This window comes from Oncorhynchus nerka, linkage group LG8 (assembly GCF_034236695.1).
Source record: "Oncorhynchus nerka isolate Pitt River linkage group LG8, Oner_Uvic_2.0, whole genome shotgun sequence".
NCBI lineage: Eukaryota > Metazoa > Chordata > Actinopteri > Salmoniformes > Salmonidae > Oncorhynchus > Oncorhynchus nerka.
The window spans coordinates 72,467,148-72,480,565 of NC_088403.1; the positions used below are offsets into that span (position 1 = coordinate 72,467,148).

Here is a 13,418-nt window from a genome sequence, read left to right on the forward strand (position 1 = left end):
ATAGACAGATTATTTCACTTATAATTCACTATATCACAATTCTAGTGGGTCAGAAGTTTACATACACTAAGTTGACTGCCTTGAAACAGCTTGGAAAATTCCAGAAAATTATGTCATGGCTTTAGAAGCTTCTGATGGGCTAATTGACATGATTTGAGTCAATTGGAGGTGCACCTGTGGATGTATTTCAAGGCCTACCTTTAAACTCAGTCCCTCTTTGCTTGACATCATGGGAAAATCTAAAGAAATCAGCCAAGACCCCAGAAGAACAATTGTAGACCTCCACAAGTCTGGTTCATCCTTGGGAGCAATTTCCAAATACCTGAAGGAACCACGTTCATCTGTACAAACAATAGTATGCAAGTATAAACACCATGGGACCACGCAGCTGTCATACCGCTCAGGAAGGAGACGTGTTCTGTCTCCTAGAGATGAACGTACTTTGGTGCAAAAAGTGCAAATCAATCCCAGAACAACAGCAAAGGACCTTGTGAAGATGTTGGAGGAAACAGGTACCAAAGTATCTATATCCACAATAAAAACGAGTCCTATATCAACATAACCTGAAAGGCCGCTCAGCAAGGAAGAAGCCACTGCTCCAAAATTGCCATAAAAAAGCCAGACTACGGTTTGCAACTGCACATGGGGACAAAGATCGTACTTTTTGGAGAAATGTCCTCTGGTCTGATGAAACAAAAATAGAACTGTTTGGCCATAATGACCATCGTTATGTTTGGAGGATAAAGGGGGAGACTTGCAAGCCGAAGAACACCATCCCCACCGTGAAGTACGGGGGTGGCAGCATCATGTTGTGGGGGTGCTGTGCTGCAGGAGGGACTGGTGCACTTCACAAAATAGATGGTATCATGAGGAAGGGAAATTATGTGGATATATTGAAGCAACATCTCAAGACATCAGTCACTAAGTTAAAGCTTGGTTGTAAATGTGTCTTCCAAATGGACAATGACCCCAAGTATACTTCCAAAGTTGTGGTAAAATGGCTTAAGGACAACAAAGTCAAGGTATTGGAGTGGCCATCACAAAGCCCTGACCTTAATCCTATTGCAGAACTGAAAAAGTGTGTGCGATCAAGGAGGCCTACAAACCTGACCTGTTACACAAGCTCTGTCAGGAGGAATGGGCCAAAATTCACCCAACTTATTGTGGAAAATTGTGGAAGGCTCCCCGAAACGTTTGACCCAAGTTAAACAATTTAAAGGCAATGCAATATTTGACCTCTTATCTTCCCTATCAAACCTAAAAAATGTCAAGAAAATGAACAACAATGACAAATGGTTTGATGAAGAATGCAAAAACCTAAGAAAGATATTGAGAAACCTGTCCAACCAAAAACATAGAGACCCAGAAAACCTGAAACTACTTTAGTGGTGAATCACTAAAACAATACAGAAATACATTACGGAAAAAGAAGGAACAGCATGTCAGAAAACAGCTCAATGTAATTAAAGATAGACTCTAACCACTTCTGGGAAAATTGGAAAACACTAAACAAACAACAACATGAAGAATTATGTATCCAAAATGGATATGTATGGGTAAACCACTTCTCCAATCTTGTTGGCTCTATAGAAAGAATAAATAGCAAAAACATGATAAAATATTCATCTTCGACTCAAATATTAAAGACTACCAGAACTTTTTGCACATCGTTACAACAATGTATGTCGACATAATATAAGATTTGAAATGTCTCTATTCTTTTTGAAATTTTGTGAGTATAATGTTTACTGTTTATTTATTTATTGTTTATTTCCTTTTTGTTTATTATCTATTTCACTTGCTTTGGCCACGTAAACATTTCCCAATACAGCCCTTGTAATGAATTGAATTGAGAGAGAGACAGATAGAGCTACTGTGTTGAGGTGTGTGTGTTTACCCCAGTATGAATCCCCAGACCCAGGGCAAGCCCATCAGGAAGTGAGACATCACAGCTACTGTTGTCTAGAGGTAACACTGTGTTGAGGTGTGTGTTTACCCCAGTATGAATCCCCAGACCCAGGGCAAGCCCATCAGGAAGTGAGACATCACAGCTACTGTTGATGCCTCCACTGTACACGGTCCTACTGCCAGTCGCACACACACCGCCTTGAGTCTGCGGAGAGCCTGTTGAACACATACACCTTCAGCTGTAAAAACCATGGAGAAAACTAACTAACTAACTAACTGACTGACTGTCTGTCTGTACCGAAGGGTTGAGGCCCAGTCCAGCACGGGTCAGTATGATGGCCAGAGCGATGTTCCTCAGAGCTGCTGACCAGGTCTGCTCAATGTGGACCGCCTCAGTTACGTACGGTACGTTACGCAGCACCAGACCTGCCAGCAACATACCTGTACACACACACACACACACACACACATTCTTCAAGTCAAAACAGTCCCATTCTTCATGTCAGAACAGTCCCATTCTTCAAGTCAAAACAGTCCCATTCTTCAAGTCAGTCAACAGTCCCATTCTTCAAGTCAAAACAGTCCCATTCTTCAAGTCAAAACAGTCCCATTCTTCAAGTCAAAACAGTCCCATTCTTCAAGTCAAAACAGTCCCATTCTTCAAGTCAAAACAGTCCCATTCTTCAAGTCAAAACAGTCCCATTCTTCATGTCAAAAGTCCCATTCTTCAAGTCAAAACAGTCCCATTCTTCATGTCAAAACAGTCCCATTCTTCAAGTCAAAACAGTCCCATTCTTCATGTCAAAAAAGTCCCATTCTTCAAGTCAAAACAGTCCCATTCTTCATGTCAGAACAGTCCCATTCTTCAAGTCAGAACAGTCCCATTCTTCAAGTCAAAACAGTCCCATTCTTCAAGTCAAAACAGTCCCATTCTTCAAGTCAAAACAGTCCCATTCTTCATGTCAAAACAGTCCCATTCTTCAAGTCAAAACAGTCCCATTCTTCATGTCAGTCAACAGTCCCATTCTTCAAGTCAGTCAACAGTCCCATTCTTCATGTCAGTCAACAGTCCCATTCTTCAAGTCAAAACAGTCCCATTCTTCATGTCAGTCAGAACAGTCCCATTCTTCATGTCAGTCAAAACAGTCCCATTCTTCAAGTCAAAACAGTCCCATTCTTCATGTCAGTCAAAACAGTCCCATTCTTCATGTCAGTCAAAACAGTCCCATTCTTCAAGTCAAAACAGTCCCATTCTTCAAGTCAGTCAAAACAGTCCCATTCTTCAAGTCAAAACAGTCCCATTCTTCAAGTCAAAACAGTCCCATTCTTCATGTCAAAACAGTCCCATTCTTCAAGTCAAAACAGTCCCATTCTTCATGTCAAAACAGTCCCATTCTTCAAGTCAAAACAGTCCCATTCTTCAAGTCAAAACAGTCCCATTCTTCAAGTCAAAACAGTCCCATTCTTCAAGTCAAAACAGTCCCATTCTTCAAGTCAAAACAGTCCCATTCTTCAAGTCAAAACAGTCCCATTCTTCAAGTCCAAAGTCAAACAGTCCCATTCTTCAAGTCAAAACAGTCCCATTCTTCAAGTCAAAACAGTCCCATTCTTCAAAAGTCCCATTCAAAACAGTCCCATTCTTCAAGTCAAAACAGTCCCATTCTTCAAGTCAAAACAGTCCCATTCTTCAAGTCAAAACAGTCCCATTCTTCTTCATTCTTCAGTCAAACAGTCCCATTCTTCAAGTCCATTCTTCAAGTCACAACAGTCCCATTCTTCAAGTCAAAACAGTCCCATTCTTCAAGTCAAAACAGTCCCATTCTTCAAGTCAAAACAGTCCCATTCTTCAAGTCAAAACAGTCCCATTCTTCAAGTCCATTCTTCAAGTCAAAACAGTCCCATTCTTCAAGTCAAAACAGTCCCATTCTTCAAGTCAGTCAACAGTCCCATACTTCAAGTCAAAACAGTCCCATTCTTCATGTCAGTCAACAGTCCCATTCTTCATGTCAGTCAACAGTCCCATTCTTCAAGTCAGTCAGAACAGTCCCATTCTTCATGTCAGTTAGAACAGTCCCATTCTTCAAGTCAAAACAGTCCCATTCTTCAAGTCAGTTAGAACAGTCCCATTCTTCATGTCAGTTAGAACAGTCCCATTCTTCAAGTCAAAACAGTCCCATTCTTCATGTCAGAACAGTCCCATTCTTCATGTCAGTCAACAGTCCCATTCTTCATGTCAAAACAGTCCCATTCTTCAAGTCAAAACAGTCCCATTCTTCATGTCAAAAAGTCCCATTCTCCATGTAAAAACAGTCCCATTCTTCAAGTCAAAACAGTCCCATTCTTCAAGTCAAAATAGTCCCATTCTTCATGTCAGTCAACAGTCCCATTCTTCAAGTCAAAACAGTCCCATTCTTCATGTCAGTCAACAGTCCCATTCTTCATGTCAGTCAACAGTCCCATTCTTCAAGTCAGTCAGAACAGTCCCATTCTTCATGTCAGTTAGAACAGTCCCATTCTTCAAGTCAAAACAGTCCCATTCTTCAAGTCAGTTAGAACAGTCCCATTCTTCATGTCAGTTAGAACAGTCCCATTCTTCAAGTCAAAACAGTCCCATTCTTCATGTCAGAACAGTCCCATTCTTCATGTCAGTCAACAGTCCCATTCTTCATGTCAAAACAGTCCCATTCTTCAAGTCAAAACAGTCCCATTCTTCAAGTCAAAACAGTCCCATTCTTCATGTCAGAACAGTCCCATTCTTTAAGTCAGAACAGTCCCATTCTTCAAGTCAAAACAGTCCCATTCTTCAAGTCAAAACAGTCCCATTCTTCAAGTCAAAACAGTCCCATTCTTCAAGTCAAAACAGTCCCATTCTTCAAGTCAAAACAGTCCCATTCTTCAAGTCCATTCTTCAAGTCAAAACAGTCCCATTCTTCAAGTCAAAACAGTCCCATTCTTCAAGTCAAAACAGTCCCATTCTTCATGTCAGTCAACAGTCCCATTCTTCAAGTCAGTCAACAGTCCCATTCTTCAAGTCAAAACAGTCCCATTCTTCAAGTCAAAACAGTCCCATTCTTCAAGTCAAAACAGTCCCATTCTTCAAGTCAAAACAGTCCCATTCTTCAAGTCAAAACAGTCCCATTCAAAACAGTCCCATTCTTCAAGTCAAAACAGTCCCATTCTTCAAGTCAAAACAGTCCCATTCTTCAAGTCAAAACAGTCCCATTCTTCAAGTCAAAACAGTCCCATTCTTCATGTCAGTCAACAGTCCCATTCTTCAAGTCAAAACAGTCCCATTCTTCAAGTCAAAACAGTCCCATTCTTCAAGTCAAAACAGTCCCATTCTTCAAGTCAGTCAACAGTCCCATACTTCAAGTCAAAACAGTCCCATTCTTCATGTCAGTCAACAGTCCCATTCTTCATGTCAGTCAACAGTCCCATTCTTCAAGTCAGTCAGAACAGTCCCATTCTTCATGTCAGTTAGAACAGTCCCATTCTTCAAGTCAAAACAGTCCCATTCTTCAAGTCAGTTAGAACAGTCCCATTCTTCATGTCAGTTAGAACAGTCCCATTCTTCAAGTAAAAACAGTCCCATTCTTCATGTCAGAACAGTCCCATTCTTCATGTCAGTCAACAGTCCCATTCTTCATGTCAAAACAGTCCCATTCTTCAAGTCAAAACAGTCCCATTCTTCATGTCAAAAAGTCCCATTCTCCATGTAAAAACAGTCCCATTCTTCAAGTCAAAACAGTCCCATTCTTCAAGTCAAAATAGTCCCATTCTTCATGTCAGTCAACAGTCCCATTCTTCATGTCAGTCAACAGTCCCATTCTTCAAGTCAGTCAGAACAGTCCCATTCTTCATGTCAGTTAGAACAGTCCCATTCTTCAAGTCAAAACAGTCCCATTCTTCAGTCAGAACAGTCCCATTCTTCATGTCAGTTAGAACAGTCCCATTCTTCAAGTCAAAACAGTCCCATTCTTCATGTCAGAACAGTCCCATTCTTCATGTCAGTCAACAGTCCCATTCTTCATGTCAAAACAGTCCCATTCTTCAAGTCAAAACAGTCCCATTCTTCAAGTCAAAACAGTCCCATTCTTCATGTCAGAACAGTCCCATTCTTCAAGTCAGAACAGTCCCATTCTTCAAGTCAAAACAGTCCCATTCTTCAAGTCAAAACAGTCCCATTCTTCAAGTCAAAACAGTCCCATTCTTCAAGTCAAAACAGTCCCATTCTTCAAGTCAAAACAGTCCCATTCTTCAAGTCAAAACAGTCCCATTCTTCAAGTCCATTCTTCAAGTCAAAACAGTCCCATTCTTCAAGTCAAAACAGTCCCATTCTTCAAGTCAAAACAGTCCCATTCTTCAAGTCAAAACAGTCCCATTCTTCATGTCAGTCAACAGTCCCATTCTTCAAGTCAGTCAACAGTCCCATTCTTCAAGTCAAAACAGTCCCATTCTTCAAGTCAAAACAGTCCCATTCTTCAAGTCAAAACAGTCCCATTCTTCAAGTCCATTCTTCAAGTCAAAACAGTCCCATTCTTCAAGTCAAAACAGTCCCATTCTTCAAGTCAAAACAGTCCCATTCTTCAAGTCAAAACAGTCCCATTCTTCATGTCAAACAGTCCCATTCTTCAAGTCAAACAGTCCCATTCTTCAAGTCAAAACAGTCCCATTCTTCAAGTCAAAACAGTCCCATTCTTCAAGTCAAAACAGTCCCATTCTTCAAGTCAAACAGTCCCATTCTTCAAGTCAAAACAGTCCCATTCTTCAAGTCAGTCAACAGTCCCATTCTTCAAGTCAAAACAGTCCCATTCTTCAAGTCAAAACAGTCCCATTCTTCATGTCAGTTAGAACAGTCCCATTCTTCAAGTCAAAACAGTCCCATTCTTCAAGTCAAAACAGTCCCATTCTTCATGTCAGTTAGAACAGTCCCATTCTTCAAGTCAAAACAGTCCCATTCTTCATGTCAGAACAGTCCCATTCTTCATGTCAGTCAACAGTCCCATTCTTCATGTCAAAACAGTCCCATTCTTCAAGTCAAAACAGTCCCATTCTTCATGTCAAAAAGTCCCATTCTCCATGTAAAAACAGTCCCATTCTTCAAGTCAAAACAGTCCCATTCTTCATGTCAGAACAGTCCCATTCTTCAAGTCAGAACAGTCCCATTCTTCAAGTCAAAACAGTCCCATTCTTCAAGTCAAAACAGTCCCATTCTTCAAGTCAAAACAGTCCCATTCTTCAAGTCAAAACAGTCCCATTCTTCAAGTCAAAACAGTCCCATTCTTCAAGTCCATTCTTCAAAAACAGTCCCATTCTTCAAGTCAAAACAGTCCCATTCTTCAAGTCAAAACAGTCCCATTCTTCAAGTCAAAACAGTCCCATTCTTCATGTCAGTCAACAGTCCCATTCTTCAAGTCAGTCAACAGTCCCATTCTTCAAGTCAAAACAGTCCCATTCTTCAAGTCAAAACAGTCCCATTCTTCCAGTCAAAACAGTCCCATTCTTCAAGTCCATTCTTCAAGTCAAAACAGTCCCATTCTTCAAGTCAAAACAGTCCCATTCTTCAAGTCAAAACAGTCCCATTCTTCAAGTCAAAACAGTCCCATTCTTCATGTCAGTCAACAGTCCCATTCTTTCAGTCAAACAGTCCCATTCTTCAAGTCAAAACAGTCCCATTCTTCAAGTCAAAACAGTCCCATTCTTCAAGTCAAAACAGTCCCATTCTTCAAGTCAGTCAACAGTCCCATACTTCAAGTCAAAACAGTCCCATTCTTCATGTCAGTCAACAGTCCCATTCTTCATGTCAGTCAACAGTCCCATTCTTCAAGTCAGTCAAACAGTCCCATTCTTCATGTCAAGAACAGTCCCATTCTTCAAGTCAAAACAGTCCCATTCTTCAAGTCAAAACAGTCCCATTCTTCATGTCAGTTAAACAGTCCCATTCTTCAAGTCAAAACAGTCCCATTCTTCATGTCAGAACAGTCCCATTCTTCATGTCAGTCAACAGTCCCATTCTTCATGTCAAAACAGTCCCATTCTTCAAGTCAAAACAGTCCCATTCTTCATGTCAAAAGTCCCAAGTCAAAACAGTCCCATTCTTCAAGTCAAAACAGTCCCATTCTTCAAGTCAAAACAGTCCCATTCTTCAAGTCAAAACAGTCCCATTCTTCAAGTCAAAACAGTCCCATTCTTCAAGTCAAAACAGTCCCATTCTTCATGTCAGTCAACAGTCCCATTCTTCATGTCAGTCAACAGTCCCATTCTTCAAGTCAGTCAGAACAGTCCCATTCTTCATGTCATTCTTAGTCAAAACAGTCCCATTCTTCAAGTCAAAACAGTCCCATTCTTCAAGTCAAGAACAGTCCCATTCTTCATGTCAAAACAGTCCCATTCTTCAAGTCAAAACAGTCCCATTCTTCATGTCAAACAGTCCCATTCTTCATGTCAGTCAACAGTCCCATTCTTCATGTCAAAACAGTCCCATTCTTCAAGTCAAAACAGTCCCATTCTTCAAGTCAAAACAGTCCCATTCTTCAAGTCAGTCAACAGTCCCATTCTCCAAGTCAGTCAACAGTCCCATTCTTCAAGTCAAAACAGTCCCATTCTTCAAGTCAAAACAGTCCCATTCTTCAAGTCAAAACAGTCCCATTCTTCATGTCAAAACAGTCCCATTCTTCAAGTCAAAACAGTCCCATTCTTCATGTCAGTCAACAGTCCCATTCTTCATGTCAGTCAACAGTCCCATTCTTCATGTCAAGAACAGTCCCATTCTTCAAGTCAAAACAGTCCCATTCTTCATGTCAGTCAGAACAGTCCCATTCTTCATGTCAGTCAAAACAGTCCCATTCTTCAAGTCAAAACAGTCCCATTCTTCATGTCAGTCAAAACAGTCCCATTCTTCATGTCAGTCAAAACAGTCCCATTCTTCAAGTCAAAACAGTCCCATTCTTCAAGTCAAAACAGTCCCATTCTTCATGTCAAAACAGTCCCATTCTTCAAGTCAAAACAGTCCCATTCTTCAAGTCCATTCTTCAAGTCAAAACAGTCCCATTCTTCAAGTCAAAACAGTCCCATTCTTCAAATCAAAACAGTCCCATTCTTCATGTCAGTCAAAACAGTCCCATTCTTCAAGTCAAAACAGTCCCATTCTTCAAGTCCATTCTTCAAGTCAAAACAGTCCCATTCTTCAAGTCAAAACAGTCCCATTCTTCATGTCAGTCAAAACAGTCCCATTCTTCAAGTCAAAACAGTCCCATTCTTCATGTCAAAACAGTCCCATTCTTCATGTCAGTCAACAGTCCCATTCTTCAAGTCAAAACAGTCCCATTCTTCATGTCAGTCAACAGTCCCATTCTTCAAGTCAAAACAGTCCCATTTTTCAAGTCAGTCAAAACAGTCCCATTCTTCATGTCAAAACAGTCCCATTCTTCATGTCAGTCAACAGTCCCATTCTTCATGTCAAAACAGTCCCATTCTCCATGTCAAAACAGTCCCATTCTTCAAGTCAAAACAGTCCCATTCTTCAAGTCAAAACAGTCCCATTCTTCAAGTCAAAACAGTCCCATTCTTCATGTCAAAACAGTCCCATTCTTCAAGTCAAAACAGTCCCATTCTTCATGTCAAAACAGTCCCATTCTTCAAGTCAAAACAGTCCCATTCTTCAAGTCAAAACAGTCCCATTCTTCAAGTCAAAACAGTCCCATTCTTCAAGTCAAAACAGTCCCATTCTTCAAGTCAAAACAGTCCCATTCTTCATGTCAGTCAACAGTCCCATTCTTCAAGTCAAAACAGTCCCATTCTTCATGTCAAAACAGTCCCTTTCTTCATGTCAGTCAACAGTCCCATTCTTCAAGTCAAAACAGTCCCATTTTTCAAGTCAGTCAAAACAGTCCCATTCTTCATGTCAAAACAGTCCCATTTTTCATGTCAGTCAACAGTCCCATTCTTCATGTCAAAACAGTCCCATTCTCCATGTCAAAACAGTCCCATTCTTCAAGTCAAAACAGTCCCATTCTTCAAGTCAAAACAGTCCCATTCTTCATGTCAGTCAACAGTCCCATTCTTCAAGTCAAAACAGTCCCATTTTTCATGTCAGTCAACAGTCCCATTCTTCAAGTCAAAACAGTCCCATTCTTCAAGTCAAAACAGTCCCATTCTTCAAGTCAAAACAGTCCCATTCTTCAAGTCCATTCTTCAAGTCAAAACAGTCCCATTCTTCAAGTCAAAACAGTCCCATTCTTCATGTCAGTCAAAACAGTCCCATTCTTCAAGTCAAAACAGTACCATTCTTCATGTCAAAACAGTCCCATTCTTCATGTCAGTCAACAGTCCCATTCTTCAAGTCAAAACAGTCCCATTCTTCATGTCAGTCAACAGTCCCATTCTTCAAGTCAAAACAGTCCCATTTTTCAAGTCAGTCAAAACAGTCCCATTCTTCATGTCAAAACAGTCCCATTCTTCATGTGAGTCAACAGTCCCATTCTTCAAGTCAAAACAGTCCCATTTTTCAAGTCAGTCAAAACAGTCCCATTCTTCATGTCAAAACAGTCCCATTCTTCATGTCAGTCAACAGTCCCATTCTTCATGTCAAAACAGTCCCATTCTCCATGTCAAAACAGTCCCATTCTTCAAGTCAAAACAGTCCCATTCTTCAAGTCAAAACAGTCCCATTCTTCAAGTCAAAACAGTCCCATTCTTCAAGTCAAAACAGTCCCATTCTTCAAGTCAGTCAAAACAGTCCCATTCTTCATGTCAAAACAGTCCCATTCTTCATGTCAGTCAAAACAGTCCCATTCTTCAAGTCAAAACAGTCCCATTCTTCAAGTCCATTCTTCAAGTCAAAACAGTCCCATTCTTCAAGTCAAAACAGTCCCATTCTTCAAGTCAAAACAGTCCCATTCTTCATGTCAGTCAAAACAGTCCCATTCTTCAAGTCAAAACAGTCCCATTCTTCATGTCAAAACAGTCCCATTCTTCATGTCAGTCAACAGTCCCATTCTTCAAGTCAAAACAGTCCCATTCTTCATGTCAGTCAACAGTCCCATTCTTCAAGTCAAAACAGTCCCATTTTTCAAGTCAGTCAAAACAGTCCCATTCTTCATGTCAAAACAGTCCCATTCTTCATGTCAGTCAACAGTCCCATTCTTCAAGTCAAAACAGTCCCATTCTTCAAATCAAAACAGTCCCATTCTTCATGTCAGTCAAAACAGTCCCATTCTTCAAGTCAAAACAGTCCCATTCTTCAAGTCCATTCTTCAAGTCAAAACAGTCCCATTCTTCAAGTCAAAACAGTCCCATTCTTCATGTCAGTCAAAACAGTCCCATTCTTCAAGTCAAAACAGTCCCATTCTTCATGTCAAAACAGTCCCATTCTTCATGTCAGTCAAAACAGTCCCATTCTTCAAGTCAAAACAGTCCCATTCTTCATGTCAGTCAACAGTCCCATTCTTCAAGTCAAAACAGTCCCATTTTTCAAGTCAAAACAGTCCCATTCTTCATGTCAAAACAGTCCCATTCTTCATGTCAGTCAACAGTCCCATTCTTCATGTCAAAACAGTCCCATTCTCCATGTCAAAACAGTCCCATTCTTCAAGTCAAAACAGTCCCATTCTTCAAGTCAAAACAGTCCCATTCTTCAAGTCAAAACAGTCCCATTCTTCATGTCAAAACAGTCCCATTCTTCAAGTCAAAACAGTCCCATTCTTCATGTCAAAACAGTCCCATTCTTCAAGTCAAAACAGTCCCATTCTTCAAGTCAAAACAGTCCCATTCTTCAAGTCAAAACAGTCCCATTCTTCAAGTCAAAACAGTCCCATTCTTCAAGTCAAAACAGTCCCATTCTTCATGTCAGTCAACAGTCCCATTCTTCAAGTCAAAACAGTCCCATTCTTCATGTCAAAACAGTCCCTTTCTTCATGTCAGTCAACAGTCCCATTCTTCAAGTCAAAACAGTCCCATTTTTCAAGTCAGTCAAAACAGTCCCATTTTTCATGTCAGTCAACAGTCCCATTCTTCATGTCAAAACAGTCCCATTCTCCATGTCAAAACAGTCCCATTCTTCAAGTCAAAACAGTCCCATTCTTCAAGTCAAAACAGTCCCATTCTTCATGTCAGTCAACAGTCCCATTCTTCAAGTCAAAACAGTCCCATTCTTCATGTCAAACAGTCCCATTCTTCAAGTCAAAACAGTCCCATTCTTCAAGTCAAAACAGTCCCATTCTTCAAGTCAAAACAGTCCCATTCTTCAAGTCCATTCTTCAAGTCAAAACAGTCCCATTCTTCAAGTCAAAACAGTCCCATTCTTCAAGTCAAAACAGTCCCATTCTTCATGTCAGTCAAAACAGTCCCATTCTTCAAGTCAAAACAGTACCATTCTTCATGTCAAAACAGTCCCATTCTTCATGTCAGTCAACAGTCCCATTCTTCAAGTCAAAACAGTCCCATTCTTCATGTCAGTCAACAGTCCCATTCTTCAAGTCAAAACAGTCCCATTTTTCAAGTCAGTCAAAACAGTCCCATTCTTCATGTCAAAACAGTCCCATTCTTCATGTGAGTCAACAGTCCCATTCTTCAAGTCAAAACAGTCCCATTTTTCAAGTCAGTCAAAACAGTCCCATTCTTCATGTCAAAACAGTCCCATTCTTCATGTCAGTCAACAGTCCCATTCTTCATGTCAAAACAGTCCCATTCTCCATGTCAAAACAGTCCCATTCTTCAAGTCAAAACAGTCCCATTCTTCAAGTCAAAACAGTCCCATTCTTCAAGTCAAAACAGTCCCATTCTTCAAGTCAAAACAGTCCCATTCTTCAAGTCAGTCAAAACAGTCCCATTCTTCATGTCAAAACAGTCCCATTCTTCATGTCAGTCAAAACAGTCCCATTCTTCAAGTCAAAACAGTCCCATTCTTCATGTCAAAACAGTCCCATTCTTCATGTCAAAACAGTCCCATTCTTCAAGTCAAAACAGTCCCATTCTTCATGTCAGTCAACAGTCCCATTCTTCAAGTCAAAACAGTCCCATTTTTCAAGTCAGTCAAAACAGTCCCATTCTTCATGTCAAAACAGTCCCATTCTTCATGTCAGTCAACAGTCCCATTCTTCAAGTCAAAACAGTCCCATTTTTCAAGTCAGTCAAAACAGTCCCATTCTTCATGTCAAAACAGTCCCATTCTTCATGTGAGTCAACAGTCCCATTTTTCAAGTCAGTCAAAACAGTCCCATTCTTCATGTCAAAACAGTCCCATTCTTCATGTCAAAACAGTCCCATTCTTCATGTCAAAACAGTCCCATTCTCCATGTCAAAACAGTCCCATTCTTCAAGTCAAAACAGTCCCATTCTTCAAGTCAAAACAGTCCCATTCTTCATGTCAGTCAACAGTCCCATTCTTCAAGTCAAAACAGTCCCATTCTTCATGTCAGTCAACAGTCCCATTCTTCAAGTCAAAACAGTCCCATTCTTCAAGTCAAAACAGTCCCATTCTTCAAGTCAAAACAGTCCCATTCTTCAAGTCC

The 13,418-nt window shown here is 40.4% G+C and overlaps 1 protein-coding gene across 1 annotated transcript in view; it reads right to left on the reverse strand.

The window, feature by feature from the left end:
- Window positions 1-13,418, reverse strand: part of LOC135572743 (sodium/hydrogen exchanger 9B2-like) — a 75,980-nt gene that overhangs the window by 9,410 nt on the left and 53,152 nt on the right. The window contains exons 4-5 of the mRNA XM_065021178.1: window positions 2,207-2,349; window positions 1,997-2,124 (exon numbers count right to left, since the gene is read on the reverse strand). Coding sequence (XP_064877250.1) covers window positions 1,997-2,124; window positions 2,207-2,349 — 271 coding nt within the window. The remainder of the gene's footprint in view (window positions 1-1,996; window positions 2,125-2,206; window positions 2,350-13,418) is intronic.